The 16,042-nt window shown below is 38.4% G+C and overlaps 1 protein-coding gene across 1 annotated transcript; it reads left to right on the top strand.

Moving 5' to 3' along the window:
- Positions 1–5,418: 5,418 nt before the first annotated feature.
- On the top strand, positions 5,419–6,428 carry LOC105226288 (uncharacterized). Its single transcript, XM_011205114.4, has one exon. It carries the CDS (start codon positions 5,540–5,542, stop codon positions 6,134–6,136), a length of 597 nt encoding a protein of 198 aa, XP_011203416.1. The 5' UTR covers positions 5,419–5,539; the 3' UTR covers positions 6,137–6,428.
- The last annotated feature ends 9,614 nt before the right edge of the window (positions 6,429–16,042 follow it).

The raw sequence follows: 16,042 nt of genomic DNA, 5'->3' as shown, positions 1-16,042 counted from the left end.
CTTTTCACTCATAGGCGCAATATACTGAATTTCGATTAGATTGATAGATGAATGTTGACACATATTAGCTTAGCTGACGCTTAACAAGGTCAAAACATTCTTAGTTCATTGAACTTTAGCGAGGTAATGTTAATGACCCTTTTTACATTTAGAGAAGTCAACAACCTTATGAGGATAATGATTAAGAGGTCAATGACCTAATTGTTTATATTTAGCGCGGTCAACAACTCACTCTTAGGTATTAACGCTTTTGTGTACATACATTTGAAGGCATATAACGGGTGATTTTTTTGAGGTTAGGATTTTCATGCATTAGTATTTGACAGATCACGTGGGATTTCAGACATGGTGTCAAAGAGAAAGATGCTCAGTATGCTTTGACATTTCATCATGAATAGACTTACTAACGAGCAACGCTTGCAAATCATTGAATTTTATTACCAAAATCAGTGTTCGGTTCGAAATGTGTTTCGCGCTTTATTTTGTTCAGCGATGAGGCTCATTTCTGGTTGAATGGCTACGTAAATAAGCAAAATTGCCGCATTTGGGGTGAAGAGCAACCAGAAGCCGTTCAAGAACTGCCCATGCATCCCGAAAAATGCACTGTTTGGTGTGGTTTGTACGCTGGTGGAATCATTGGACCGTATTTTTTCAAAGATGCTGTTGGACGCAACGTTACGGTGAATGGCGATCGCTATCGTTCGATGCTAACAAACTTTTTGTTGCCAAAAATGGAAGAACTGAACTTGGTTGACATGTGGTTTCAACAAGATGGCGCTACATGCCACACAGCTCGCGATTCTATGGCCATTTTGAGGGAAAACTTCGGACAACAATTCATCTCAAGAAATGGACCCGTAAGTTGGCCACCAAGATCATGCGATTTAACGCCTTTAGACTATTTTTTGTGGGGCTACGTCAAGTCTAAAGTCTACAGAAATAAGCCAGCAACTATTCCAGCTTTGGAAGACAACATTTCCGAAGAAATTCGGGCTATTCCGGCCGAAATGCTCGAAAAAGTTGCCCAAAATTGGACTTTCCGAATGGACCACCTAAGACGCAGCCGCGGTCAACATTTAAATGAAATTATCTTCAAAAAGTAAATGTCATGAACCAATCTAACGTTTCAAATAAAGAACCGATGAGATTTTGCAAATTTTATGCGTTTTTTTTAAAAAAAAAGTTATCAAGCCCTTTACAAGGTTTGACAATTAAGTAATCAGACTGATTTTATTGCCGCGCTTGTGGTAAACCTGTGACCTTGAAATTCCCTTCCTCTTTTTTCGGCATCCTTCCCCTCTCCATTGATATATGTATGTATGTATCAACGCTCTAGCTTGTTTAGTTCGCCTGCTGCGTCAAGTTGAGTAGATGTGTGTTTGTAGTGCTCGTCACGAAAATGGAAAAACGAAAGCAAGAGGAACGCGTCGCGATAATTTTGGCGCCAGATTGGGCGAAACAGCTTCGGAAACGTACGCTAAAATTGTAAGAGTGTATGGTGTTTCGATGGCATAGATGGCGAGAGTTTAAGGAAGGGCGTGAAAGCTTTTTTTGTTTCCTAAAACAAAATCGGTGGTCAAAGGAACCCATTTTGAGTCGATTACGGACATCCAGGCGGCCGTGACGAGGGTACTCCCGGACATCCCAGTCGAAGCGTTCCAGAAATATTACGAAGCATGGAAAACGCGCTCTAATCGCTGTACAGCTGTCCAAGGGGACTACTTTGAAGGGGATGGCAGAGTTGTAGAATTATTTTCAAATATACGCTTTTTATGGAATCAGTCTCATTACTTAATTGTCATACCTCGTATATGTATGTGGCGAAAAGGTTGGCTTTGTTAAAAATTTTAATCACAATATTTTAAGAGTAAGGATCTAAACCGCCTCGAAAAACGAGTCCATTCAGGATTTTCATTAATAATAATATGACACGGCTAGGAAGCGTAGGTAGATTTATGTGTTTGAAGCCACTAGTATATGGAGGGAGACTTGAGCTTGAATCGGATAATCCCTAAAAAAGCGAAAAGTAAAAATTGCTTTTGAACAGACTCTAACTCTGTTCGAATGGATTTGGTAACAAGAGTTTCATATTACAGAGGCATATTCCAATAGAGTCCTAAAAAAAACAGAGTTTAACAAATCTAAGCATACCACTTGCTTATAGCATCAATAAGTAGTATTGTATGTAAACGCGAATATTCTTACATTTCTTTCAATGGCAAATCAGTTCCATCATTCCAAGTTGTTTAAGTCTGTACGCAACGGACACATCTCATGAGTTGAAGTATATGTCTGAACAAGCTTTACGTCGTTGGCATATAATACAAATTTTTGATACTCTTCACAGAAGTGAAATCGCTAATAAATAACAAGAGCCCAGTTGAGCCAAGATGAATATCTTGCGGAACACTACTGAGGTGGATAAAAAAGTCGAACAAAGAATTTGTTTCCAATTTTGTATTGTTAAACAAATTTCGTTTGCGGAATCGTCGCAAATGTTCAAAAAGTTTTACGATGATGCAGTTTTAACAAAAACACAAGTTTACGAGTGATGCAAACCGTCAAAGACGGTCGAGAAATTATTGAAGACATGAATCGTTCTGGACGACCTTCGACCTCTTCTACTGCTCGCGAGTCTGATATTTTGGGTAAGAAACGCGTTCTTATTCGACTCGTCCCGATATCCTGAATTTTTTCAAAAAGAGTTTCTTTGGACATGCTTGATCCTGCGAATTGCGATCCCACATTCATGGAGAGCATTATAACTGCCAATGAGACATGGATTTATGAGTTTGACATGCAAACAAGTCAACAATCATCGAAATGAAAGGGAAAAAACGAGCCGAAACCAAAAACCACCCTAAACCCGCTCAAAAATCAAGATAATGCTCACTGTTTTTTCGATATTCGTGGTTTGGTGGATCACGAATTTGTTCTGGAGGGGCAGACAGTCAATGAAGAGTTGTTCAGTGTGGGCCATATAAAATTTTAAATTTAAAAAGTCAATAAAAAGAACGGCTTGATATTTTTCAAAGGTATAACATTTATTTAAAAGGTTGTTTTATGAAATTTATTTGTGGAAAACAATTTTGGACAAATGACCACCACGGCTGAGTTTACAGTAGCTTATCCGATCCACCCAATTTTGGAGCACTTTCTCAATGGTTTCAGGCCTTATGGCAGCTACAGCAGCTTGAATCTCGTAGTTTAGATCTTGAATTTGTTCCGGTTGACGTAACATTTATCTTTAACAGCTCTCCATAGAAAATAGTCCAACGGAGTTACATCGCAGCTTCCGGGAGGCCAATTCACATCACCACTTTTGCTGATTATGCGATTTTCGAAGACAGGGCGTAAAAGATGGAGTGTAGCGTTTGCTATATGGCACGTAGCGCTGTCCTGCTGGAACCAAATGTTGTCCAAGTCTTCCTTTTCAATTTGCTTGAAGAAAAATTCGGTTAACATTGTGCGTTATCGCTCACCATTGATGGTTACGGCGACTCCTTCTTCATTTTCGAAGAAAAATGGGCCGATGATTCCACCAGACCAAAATTCGCACCATACAGTGATTCGTGCTGGCTGCATTGGCTTCTCGACGATTACGTACGGGTTTTCTGCGCCCCAAATGCGACAATTCTGTTTGTTAACGTAACCGTCGAGGTGGAAATGAGCCTCGTCCGAAAAGATGATTTTTCGGTAAAATTTACCATCCTCGGTCAAACGATCTTCTGCCCAATCTACGAACTGTAGAATAGTGAATAGCGACACATTTCGTAAATTTTAGACTTTTTACTGAATATCTGTCACTTTCCGTATGGTATTTGACGTTTCCATTGTCGAAATATAGATAATTCAAATTTAAAACGTTAGATGGCCCACCCGTTATTTGGCCGTATTGAGGTGATTCCGTGAGAACATCCGTCAGATTTCGCTCCGTGTGATTTTTCTTGTTCCTCACATTGAAATTGCCGCTCCGTGGAACCCGTCGCCATTCCAAAAAGTGGTGCTTATGAAAAGTGTTACGAGCTCTAGAAAAATAGTTGGCACGAGTGTATTACATCTATTGGGGATTACATTGAAGGTGGAAAAACAAATATTGAGGAATATTTTAACATTTTGCGTTTTATTTACAATATCCGGGTACTTTTTTGTCACAATGTACCTTAATAAAGGCGAAAAGTCATAAGAAAGTTATAACGTAATAAAATTAATGTATTTATAGCCATAATTTTGGCATAAATTATTTTGCACACAACGAAATACAAAACTCAAAATAAAAATTTCGCACTAATACTTGAATATTGGATACCTTTGTGGGCTTTTTACCCGCTAAAATTAGGAAAAAGTTAATACAATTCAAGAGAATGTGAATACGGGCGAGGACACTTTTACTTTTTTCGTCCTTGAGGCAATCTACGTGACCAATAAAAACCACATATTTGTATGTAAATATTTTGGTGAATGATCAACGGAATGTGAAATAAATAATTAGCACGTACTTAATAGCCCTGACCGAAGTATTCATAAATATGTGCGCATGAGCAAACACCCACTGCCGCCTTACATTGGATAATTACATAACTTTGTGCAATGCATTGACCGAAGCCGGACCACCGTACGCGTGCAGGCACCGGCAGACGCCCAGCAAGAGCAAGGGAGTGCAAACAGCGACATAATGTGACCAAAAGTGCAGGCGATTTTGGCAGTTCGTAGGCTTTACAGCCGGGAAGCCCAAAAAGGTGTCGACACGAAAGTGATTGGGCGGGCGTACGATGGCTACCGCGTATAGTGAGCGCGCCGGCGACGTCGAAGCAGCGACTAAAGTCAATACAAAGCTGCGAAAAATTGCGAATAAAGTGTAAGTCAAATAAATTTTGTAATTGAAGTACTTCGATTACTACTTACGCATACTACGATATATGTATATGTGCGTGTGTGTTTTTGTGTGCGCTCATTAATCGTCGTCGGTTGCATTGTGATTGTGGTTATTCTTATTATTGTTTTGACGCGCTGCGCAACTCGGAAATCGCATTGCGTATGCGCGTGGCGTACGACCAGCTGGCTAGCTGACTGGCTGGCTTGGATCGCGTAATTCGCGACGCGGCGCTGGCGCACAGCGCTGGTTGACGCAGTCGCGTTGCGGGCGTGCGAACGCGCATCGTAACGATTTGTAAATCTATGCCAAAAATTAACAGCACACAAACACACATACGCCCAAATAAATATCAATAAAATTAATTGGGCACACCGAGTGGACGAAGTAAACTGAAATAAAATCATGCAAAAGCCGAAACGTGAAGTCTACCGCGCGCAAGCCATTCTGGCGAAATTACGCCATTTTTAAACGAATGAAATTGAAATTCCGAGTGCCGCAGTCGCCGCATTTTGCATGCATATAAAAGCATTTTCTGACCCAAAACATTATGTCAATTCAAAACGATTCACCGAGCGCGTAACATAAAGCACCGTTAAGGCTCAAAATAACAGTGCAACAGTTTCAAACTAATATAATTTAATAACAACAATAAAACACAACGAAATGCGTTGCCTATTTGTGATCGCCTGTACACTCGCCATGGCTATGGCCATGCCGGAGCCACCATCCGCACGCTATGGACCACCACCAGTGCCACAAAAGCAATACGGCCCACCACCACCAGCGCCAGCGGAACTATATGGTCCACCATCCACAGCGGCACCTCAACCACTACCAGTTTATGGTCCACCCGCACCTTTCTACGGTCCACCGGCTCCAGAGACAATTGTCACTAAGAACGTGTACGTTCATGTGCCACCAGAGGAGCCAGAAGTCTTCCAGGCCGCTGAACCTATCCAAACTGCTGTGCCAAAGAAACATTACAAGATCATCTTCATTAAGGCACCAAATCCACCAGCACCCGTACAACAGGTGTTGCCACCACCAGTGCAGGATGAGCACAAGACTCTTGTCTATGTGTTGGTGAAGAAACCAGAGGAACAACAGCCACTCATATTGCCATCACCAGCGCCAACTGAGCCCAGCAAACCGGAGGTGTACTTCATCAAGTACAAGCAACAACAAAAGCCAGCTGCACAATATGGCCCACCACCGGCACCAGCCGCCGAGTACGGGCCACCAGCGGCGGAGAAATTTTAAGCCTTAGCACCTTAGTGCCTTAGTTAGTGTGGATGACGTGGCGCTACTAGCCGTGCGCTCGCTATTGTATATAGATTTCATCAATCCTTCTACGAGTACTTAGTGCCTTGAATTAGTACAATTTTTAATGCATTCCGCTAGACGGTGTATACTTACACATACATATGTAGATTATGTATTAAGCTTCTTATAACAGTCGAACTTTTTTACTATTCATTATTTGTTGATTTTTGTTATTTTTTTTGTTTTGTTGTACTAAATGTCCCATTAAATTATGATTCCATACAAAATTTTTCAGATTTTTCAATTAAGTGGATGTGGGTATAAAAAAAATAGTGGAAACAGTAAAGTCTAAATAGTTGAAAATTTGGTGAGTTTCCAGCATCTGTGGTGAATTTGCATAATCTGTGGTGAATTTGCAAGTTTATGTTCTCTTATAGTTTTACAAAGCACAAAACACTCCCCTATATCAAATGTTCTAAATTTAAAAAACGCTGTGACTCAATTTTATCATTCACATGAGGGAATTTTTATATTTGATTATATTTTTCTAAAAATTTATTTTAGTTCTCTGGATAGTTTTGACGAACTAATCCATCTTGATACCGCCCAACTGAACCAAATCAATTTTTCATCATTCATAACAATTAACTTTCGTTTAATTCCAATTCAATCGGTATCCTTTTTAAACTCAAGAATCAACTAAGCTTTGACTAAAAATGTTAACCATTGTATTCGTGTGATTCCCCATTGTCACAATCGGAGAAAAAAATCTACCATATAGTATAAATGATCATGATGACGAGCTGAGTCGATTTAGCCAGGACCGTTCATCTGTCTGTCTGTATATACCCACATCGGGTATCTGAGTATCAATCGGAAAGTTTGCATACATCCTTTTCTCCTCAAAAAGCTGAGAACGAGGAAAAATCTCCGAACTGAGCATATATCCGCTATACAAACTGACCGATCAAAATCAAGTTCTTGAACGGAATATTTTATATAACCCAGTGTATCAAAAACTGTGGTGAAGCGAGTCAATACTTCTCTGAAACCCCAGGTATACCTAATGTAAATATTTTCGAACTTCCGGATGAGTTTATACTGGATATATCGGCCAATATTTGAGTTATCTTATTGATAATTACAGAACGTTTGTCACTCATCTTTATATATATAAATCTTCTGACCGTGTGTTTGCCTTGAGATTGCTCCTAAACGGATGGGCCGATTTTGATGAAATTTTGTCTGTACGTTCAAGAAGATTCGGGAAAGGTTTATGTTTACAATTTGGTCCACTGGAAAATGTTTTTTAAATTATTTTTTCATTTTTAATCAATTTTTAATTTTGTAATGTTTGATCGATAGATGGCGCTACCATCGCAGTATCCAATATTCAAACCTTAAATTGGCGTAAACGTGTATGAAACAAAACGATGCCAAAGTAAAAGGCGATATCGTTGGATATATATCATTATGAGGAAAAGTCGGAAAATTGGACATTTCTAAAAAGTAAATTTTTTCCATACACATTTTTTTTTCAATTTTTGTTTATTTTGTTTTTCAATATTTTGATTTGTAAATTATTTGATTCGTTCAATTTCGGTCGCTTGCTTTTTTTTTCGTCTATTCAAAAGAAAAATTATTGAAAATTATTCAGTGAAAACTTTACGTGTGTTTCACACAAAGAGGTCAATTGCAGATTGAAATTTGTTACGAAGCCACCAAGAGGTCGACCTAATATCGGTCGGTGTTCTTTTTGCCAACAAAGTATGGCAGGCCAAGGCAAGGCAAGGCAAGAAGTACTCCCAGGATGCGGAGACATACGCTCGGAATTATAATTCGCGGTCAATCAGCAAGTGATCGTCACGATGTTACAGCACGACTTTTCCTACAACAGTTACGATGTTTGATTGTCTTTATCTTGAAGCAACGTATATGTGGTGCTGTTGGATGAGATGTACTTTGTTGAGTGGCAAAAACCTCTATTTTGCATGCACACATTCTTCTTTGGATGATGGTTACACCATAATATGATTCATGGACCTTGCGGACATTACAATCCCACTTCGGTTTGTATGTCTGACAATAAATGCACGAAACACTATTCACTCTGCTTTTCTTTCGGAAGCACAAACTAGAAATGGTAGATATCAACTCTATCGGCGTCGCTCACCAGATAACAGAACGTTCAGCATTCAACTTAGAAGAGTGAATATCGAAGTTGACAACACATGGATCGTACTGTATTCACCATTATTGTCTAATTCACATTCAAAACTCATATCAGTGTTTAGTATTGCAGTTTGGTGAAATCGATAAAATACGTTTGGAAATACGTGACCAAAGGAAGCACAACTTTCGTCAGTGATCCATTTGCAAGGACATTCGGAAATACTTTATTATAATTGGGATGCATCGTCGAAGAAATAGTTACGCAGAAAGCAAGGCCAACCAGTAGATTGACATCCAGGTGTCTTATTAACTAATGCATTAGGACGAATTTACACAATCCACCCGAAAAACAACGATTGTTTCTACCTTCGGTTGCTATTGATTAAGGTACGCGGTTCAACTTTATTTGAGTCATTGTTTACTGTGAATGGTATATGGGAATATGTGAAAGTTTTGGAGAAGTAAGCCAGCAATTACAAATGCTGGAACACGTTAATCACTGGAATGAAAATGAAGTTCGCATACTTTTCGATATAAAGATTGTCAAAGACATTTTACATCGTCTTCGCTAAAAATTGGAAATGGTACAATAACGGTTGATACTTCCGGTGGTTCGATATCAATTCCATCTTCCCTTTATCAATTCACGAAAGATGAACTCATCACGAATGTTCGGACATTGGCCAAATTATCGTAACTACGATTCCTTAAGTGCACGCGCAATGTTAGCTGCCAAAAATACCGATGTTGATGACTTAAACTGGAGGATTCAAAGTCAAATTCCGGGAGACTTGCGTTCATACAAATCAATCGATCATCTTGACAATGACGACGACGCCGTCAATTATCCAGTGAAATTTCTAAATTCTTTGGAGAGGCATACCCACCGCATCCTGTGCGTCTCAAAGTTGGACCTGTCATTATTATGTTTCGCAATCTTCATGCACCGAAACTGTGTAATGAAACCCGACTGATTGTGAAGCACCCATCGAAAACAAGGACGCAGAATGCTTGATTGTACGAATTCCTTTGAGTTCTAACGATTTGCCATTTCAGCTCAAATGTATTCCGTTTCCAGTGAAAATTGAATTTGAGATGACGATCAACAGGATAGTCGCATAGTGGGTGACATAAATTTGAAAATGCTATGTTTTTCACACGGCCAGATATAAGTGGCGTGCACACGAGTTGGAAAACCATCTTCTCTGTACATTAACACACCGGGACAGAAACCAAAAAATGTTGTTTATCAAGCTGCGTTACATTGAAAAAAATGTAGAAAAATCTCAATTAAATGATATCAACACAATATGAATTTTCATTTCAAATTTCTTTTCATTTCAAAGCATATAATTTCACGCAGGACAACGGCTGCGGGGTCAGCTAGTAAGAGTATATATTTTTTCTTAAAAGAGGTAAAATTGGACAAAAACCTGACCCAGCCACAAATAAATATTAACAGGATTTCCGAACATATGATTGGTAATTATGTGTGAGGTGCCTTAATGAAACCCATATAATATGAACATATTTTTAGTATGTGGCATGATAATGGTTAATACTCGTAGATGAGATCGGGTCGATCCTATCCCAACTCCAATATACTCCAGATAGATATCTTCAAAAAATTTGAAGTTATAAACTGAGACAACATTATAGTGACCGAAGAAATTGTTCAGATCGGACCACTACATCATATACTATAGCCGTCATACAGACTAACCGATTAACATCAAGTACCTGCAAGGAATATTATGTCATATTGGTTTCGATGCAACCAACGTTAACATTTTTTCTCATGTACATATACTATACATGCCTGACCAGTGCTTAGGTGACTCTCGCTTTTTGATGTGATTTGATTTAAAAGTCATAAGGTAAACATCACGGAAAACTGGCCGCCAGGTGGCTCTATATAAGAAAAACAGGAACCGTGCCTGGCCAGCGCTTAGGCGACTCTCGCGCCGCGATGTGATGTGATTTGAAAGCCACGAAGTAAATTCGCGCGAAGCTGGCTGCCAGTTGCCTCTATATAAGCAAAGCAGGCACCGTGCCTGGACACCGCTTAGCTGGCTCTCACTGTTTGATGTGATTTTATTTAAAAGTCATGAGATAAACTTCACGGGAAGCTGGCTGCCAGATGGCTCTTTATATATATAATTAAAGCAGGCACTGAGCCTGTCCAGTATTTAGAGAACTCTCGTGACTCGATGTGATTTGATGTGGAAGACTCAAAGTTACTTTCGCGGAAGCTGCCTGCTTGCTAGCTCAAAAAAAAGAAAAGTAGGCTCCATTCCTAGCCAGTGCTTAGGTGACTCTCACGACGCGATGTGATGTAATTTGAATCAAAAACATTACCTGGAAAATTGCATTATTTCCTTAGACAATATCCAATGTCAAATGTCGTGAAGTTATCTAATCAAATGAAAAAGTTTTCCCACAAAGGTTGTTGACTTGGTAAAATATAAGCAAAATGTGTGGACTTTTCTAAATGTAAAGGGTCATTGACCTCATAAAAGGTAAACAAAGGCGTCAATGACCTTGCCAAAATGTAAACAGTAAGGTCAATGGCCTCATAACGTCATCATTTGGGCCTAAGCACGATTTATTCTAAAATCACTCAATTTTTTCGAAAAACAGCGTCGCGTAAACGTCTCTGAAACAATAGTTCCAAACTACCAGGATGTACTAGTCTGAAGTCTTGGATCTATACCTACGACCTCGAAAGAGACAATCAATAGTCCGAATATCGTGGCAAAAGAAAACCAAAGCCGAAAAAAACCACGCCAATGCAGGTAAATGATCAATGTTATGTTGACAATTTTCTTCGATTATTGAGTTGTGGTGCACTTCGTATTCCTTCCGATCGGCCAAGCTGCCAACAAGGAATACTATTTCAGTTTTATGCGTCTTTTACGCGAAGCTTTTCTTAAAAAGAGGCCGGAATTATGGGCTAACAACTTTTGATTTTTGCATCACGATGATGCTGCGTCGCATACTGATCCTTCGAAGTTAATCAATCGTCGTTAGCTTGTTGGCATAGACCATAGACTTAACGTAGCCCCACCGGAAATAGTCTAACGGCGACAAATCGCACGACCGAGACGGTCAATTGACATTTCTTGAGATAACACGTTCACCGAACTTGGTTTTCAATAAACCGCTTGTAACATTCGCTGTGTAGCTTGTGGCGCCGTCCTGTTGGAACCACATATTGTCCAAGTCCATATCATCCGATTCGGGCCAAAAATATTCGGCTATCATTGAGCGGTAGCGATTCTCATTCACAGTAACGTGCCGGTCTTGATCATCACGGAAGAAGTACGGCCCATAAACTGGACCAAACCATACTATTTTCGGGATGCAATTATGACTAATGAAGTACGGGTGGATTTCTGCCTGACCAATAACGCATATTTTGCTTATTGACGAAGCCATTCAGTCAGAAATGAGTCTAATCGTTGAAGATGATTTTTCGATAAAAATCCGGAACATTTTCATGTTGTTGATCAACCCAATTCCCGAACATACGACGATTCTGGTGGTCAGGCGGCTTCAATTCTTGCGTCAATTTGATCTTTGTAAGAATGTACGGTAAGACCTATTCGCCACAACGACGTCACAGAGATGCACAATGCTTGAAAACGACGTCGGAGAGACTGATGTGGGTCTTCCTCAATTGATGCGTTACCGGCAGCAATATTCTCGATTCTTCGGGCACTTCTTTGTCTCATTGGCACGGGAACATTGTGTACAGTGCTTGTGGATTAAAATTTTTCCACTAGACGCTCAATTGTTGATCTGACAGGACGATTATGGCAACCATAACTTGGACGTAGTGTTCTTAAAGTTGAGGCCACTGACTCCGCGTTTCCGTAGTAAATTTTAATAATTTCGACTCGTTTTTGGATCGTATATTTTTCCATCAAGAAATGGCAAACCTTATTGAAGAGAAATGTCAAAAGAGCGGAGAGGTTGAAAAACCCATTATATTAAAATAGTTAAATTGTTTTCGTTTCTTAACGCTATTACAAATTTTATAGCAAGTTTACATATTTTGCGCTTGAGGAAAAGGGTGTGTTTCATATCGCTAAAAATATATTCCCAAAAAAAGGTATATAAAACCAACAGTAGTAACATTTCGACATTCAATTTTATTTAATTAGCTTTTTTTAGTTTAGATACTCATATCATATATTGATGTTTCACATATATGTATGTATGTATGTAGTTTATAATATTGTTTAATGTACTAGGTTTTATCGCTTTGGTATGTTTGTATATCATAATATTGCATTTGTAAGTAAATATTTACAACTTAAACTATTGTTGATAAAATTATTATATTTTTTTCTATTTTTTCTATTTTTTCAGTACATATGTGTGTATGTATAGTATGTATGCAATGCGTGCATGTATATGCGAGTAAATAAATATATACTACTGACCTATAGTACCCGTTTTTAAATTCAAAAAATGTCTGACATAGCACACGCCCATACATGCATACAAATATAAATAACATTATACATATACATATGTAGTAGGTACAAAATTAAATCATTTGCTACAAACAGTTCTGTTTTAGTATTTTATATTCAAAATAGGCTCAAACGTTTTTATGAAGAATGAGAATGACCTAGTAATAAATACATGCATATTACAATTATATTGTATATATTAATATTAATGTGTATTAGCATTATTTATGCCGCTTACTCGTAAACACATATATGTATATATATTTATACATTGGTATAAAAACAGTCAATTTCTATATGTAACAACTGCATTTAACTACTAAACACAAAAAAAACTTTTTTTACTTGCACTAACAAAATCAACATCGTACGTGCATTCGTATGACATAATCGTGTTTGCTGTGCGGCCACACTGGCTTCATTGGAAATCTGATCACGTCTCGAAATTGAACCATTATTGATTTACGATCATCAAAATATTTAAATTTCATAAGTTTTCACACATACATACATATGTACGTACATGTATTTGTATATATTTACATATTTATATGCAGTTACGAAAATTATGAATTAAGTAAGCAGAAGTTATGATAACGTACAGCGCCGATCAAAGAAATAGTACCAATGTTGAAATGTAATTATACACCAATGAAAAAATAAATACTGAGCAGCGATTTTATTGTATAAAAATTGCATTGTTTTCGAAATCATTATGGTTGTAATAGAAAAAATTAAGAAATAACTTTAACTTCGGCTGTACAGATGCTATAATACGCTTCAATGGTGCATTTCTTTTGGCATAAAAGGATATAAAAGAAACTTTATCTTGATTATGATCGGTCAGTTTACTATAGTACAGCGATCTGACCTATTTGTTCGGAGATTGTAATGTTGGCTTGGACAATAATCCGTGCCAGATTTCGTGAAGATATATTGCTAATTAAATAAGTTTTCCATACAAGATCTTGATTTGATCGTTCAGTTTGTATGACAGCTATGTGGTATAGTAGTCCGACAGCGGCAGTTCCAATAAACGAACAACCTTTTGGAGAGAAACGAGTGTGTGAAAAAAGTGAGGGACTAGTTCGCGACAGACAGACATCACTAAATCGTTTCGGCAGACTACTAGTCAGAGCTTAAGTTGATAAACTTGAAAAATCGAATTTTTTTCATAATTACTTAATTAAGAAATTCAAAATAATCTCCTGGAATGGATATTTCAAAAATCAAATCAGCTACACGAGATACGAGGTTTGACAATTAAGTAACGAGACTGATTTTACTGCCGCGCTTGTGGTAAACCTTGACCTTAAAATTCCCTTTCTGTTTTCCGGCATCCCTCCCCTCTCCATTGATACGAGTATAGGACGACATTAATATAGTTTAGCGAATTAAAAGACAACGGCTTCGCTGGCTAGATCATGTCGGCCGAATAGATAAAATGGGAAGCAGAGGAAGACCCCCACTGCGTTGGAAAGACCAGGTTGAGAAGGACCTGGCTACACTTGGATTTTTCAATTAGCGCCAAATAGCGAAAAGGTAGAACGACTGACGCGCTTTTGTTAACTCGGTTATAACCGCGAAAAAAAGAAGACTTTTTTGATACGGTCACCAAAATATCTCAAGTTCTAAACATAAATTTTGTAATATTTAAAAAAAAAAATCCACATAGTTAAAATATCGACTTTTATTTTTGAGTAGCCGCCTTTTTGTTAAAAAAAAACAGTTTTCCATTTTTCTTGCGTCTTGAGATAGCGACATTCGTACTAATCAAGAAACCATCATTGTGATTGTGTCGAAATTCGAGCCTCTAGACGAGAATATCCCCTTAAAAAGGCACTAAATGCGGAAACGGCACTTTTTTCACTATTTGTCGGAAATTGAGTATACTGTAAATGACGTATTCCTTGAAAATGAAAGGGTAGCCATGTACTTTGGGCAGATGAGTCTAAACTTTCTTATTTGCAAGCCGACATTCTCGATACAAAGTTAACTCTAATACTACTTCATGCATCGAATAATAACCGAGAACAATGTTTCATAACCTTGGTTCAAGTTTTTTGACTGACTCTTTATAATTTTGTAGATCATAAAACTCAAGTAAGCTGCGCAGCGTGCGAATGTGATAAAATATACTCTCACTCTCTTTGACGGTAGGCAAAGAATTCGTTAGTATCTTGTGGAAATTCATGGTATGCCATACTTATAAGGGTATTCCGGTCTAGAAATTTATAGTATGGATTGTTTCTTGCATATTTTCAAAGTCTAAACCTTAAAATTTTCCCATTAAAAGGATTTATAAAATTCGAAATATTTTCTGATTTGCAGCGGTTTTTGTGACATGGCGTCTACGGCGTTTTTTTGTTTTTGAGTTGCTTGACATGATATCCCAAGTTCTAGTTAATCGAACCTTTTAAATTTGATAGGAACTTTTTTTTATACATTTCTCTAACGCACCTGGCTTGAATTTTGAAATACTTCAAAAAGTACTTTTAAAATATTCGAGAAAGTTAAAAAGGGAGTAAAATAATTGTTTTCAAGTCAACGTCATTTTCTGATTTTTTTGCTATAGGTGATGATTTGAGTGCGAAACTATTTCGCAATCCCGAAATTCTCAAGTCAACTGATTGTACGAGGTTTGACAATTAAGTAATGAGACTAATTTTATTGCCGCGCTTGTGGTAAACCTCTGACCTTGAAATTCCCTTACTCTTTTTCCAGCATCCCTCCCCTCTCTATTGATATATGTACCATCGCTCTAGCTTGCTTAGTTCGCCTGCTGCGTCAAGTTGAGTAGACGTGTGTTTGTAGTGCTCGTCACGAAAATGGAAAAACGAAATCAAGAGTAACGCCTTGCGATAAAGTTTTGCGCCAGATTGGGCGAAACAGCTTCGAAAACGTACGCTAAAATTGTAAGAGTGTATGGTGATAGTGCTCTTAGTCGTGCCCAGGTGTTTCGATGGCACAAAGAGTTTAAGGAGGGGCGTGAAAGTGTGGAAGACGAGGCGCGGAGTGGGAGATTTGGATTTGGCCTCTGAAGGGATCGCCGTGTTGCAACAGCCGCATTATTCCTAAAACAAAATCGGTGGTCAAAGGAACCCATTTTGAGTCGATTACGGACATCCAGGCGGTCGTGACGAGGGTATTCGCGGACATCCCAGTCGAAGCGTTCCAGAAATGTTACGAAGCATGAAAAACGCGCTGGAATCGCTGTATAGCTGCCCAAGTGGACTACTTGAAGGGGATG

The sequence above is a fragment of the Bactrocera dorsalis genome, chromosome 3, assembly GCF_023373825.1.
Source record: "Bactrocera dorsalis isolate Fly_Bdor chromosome 3, ASM2337382v1, whole genome shotgun sequence".
Lineage (NCBI taxonomy): Eukaryota > Metazoa > Arthropoda > Insecta > Diptera > Tephritidae > Bactrocera > Bactrocera dorsalis.
This window is presented reverse-complemented; position numbering and strand designations above follow the sequence as displayed.

What these genes read in the sequence shown, in the direction of transcription:
- LOC105226288 (XM_011205114.4), top strand. Translation starts at nt 5,540, where the DNA reads ATGCGTTGCCTATTTGTGATCGCCTGTACACTCGCCATGGCTATGGCC.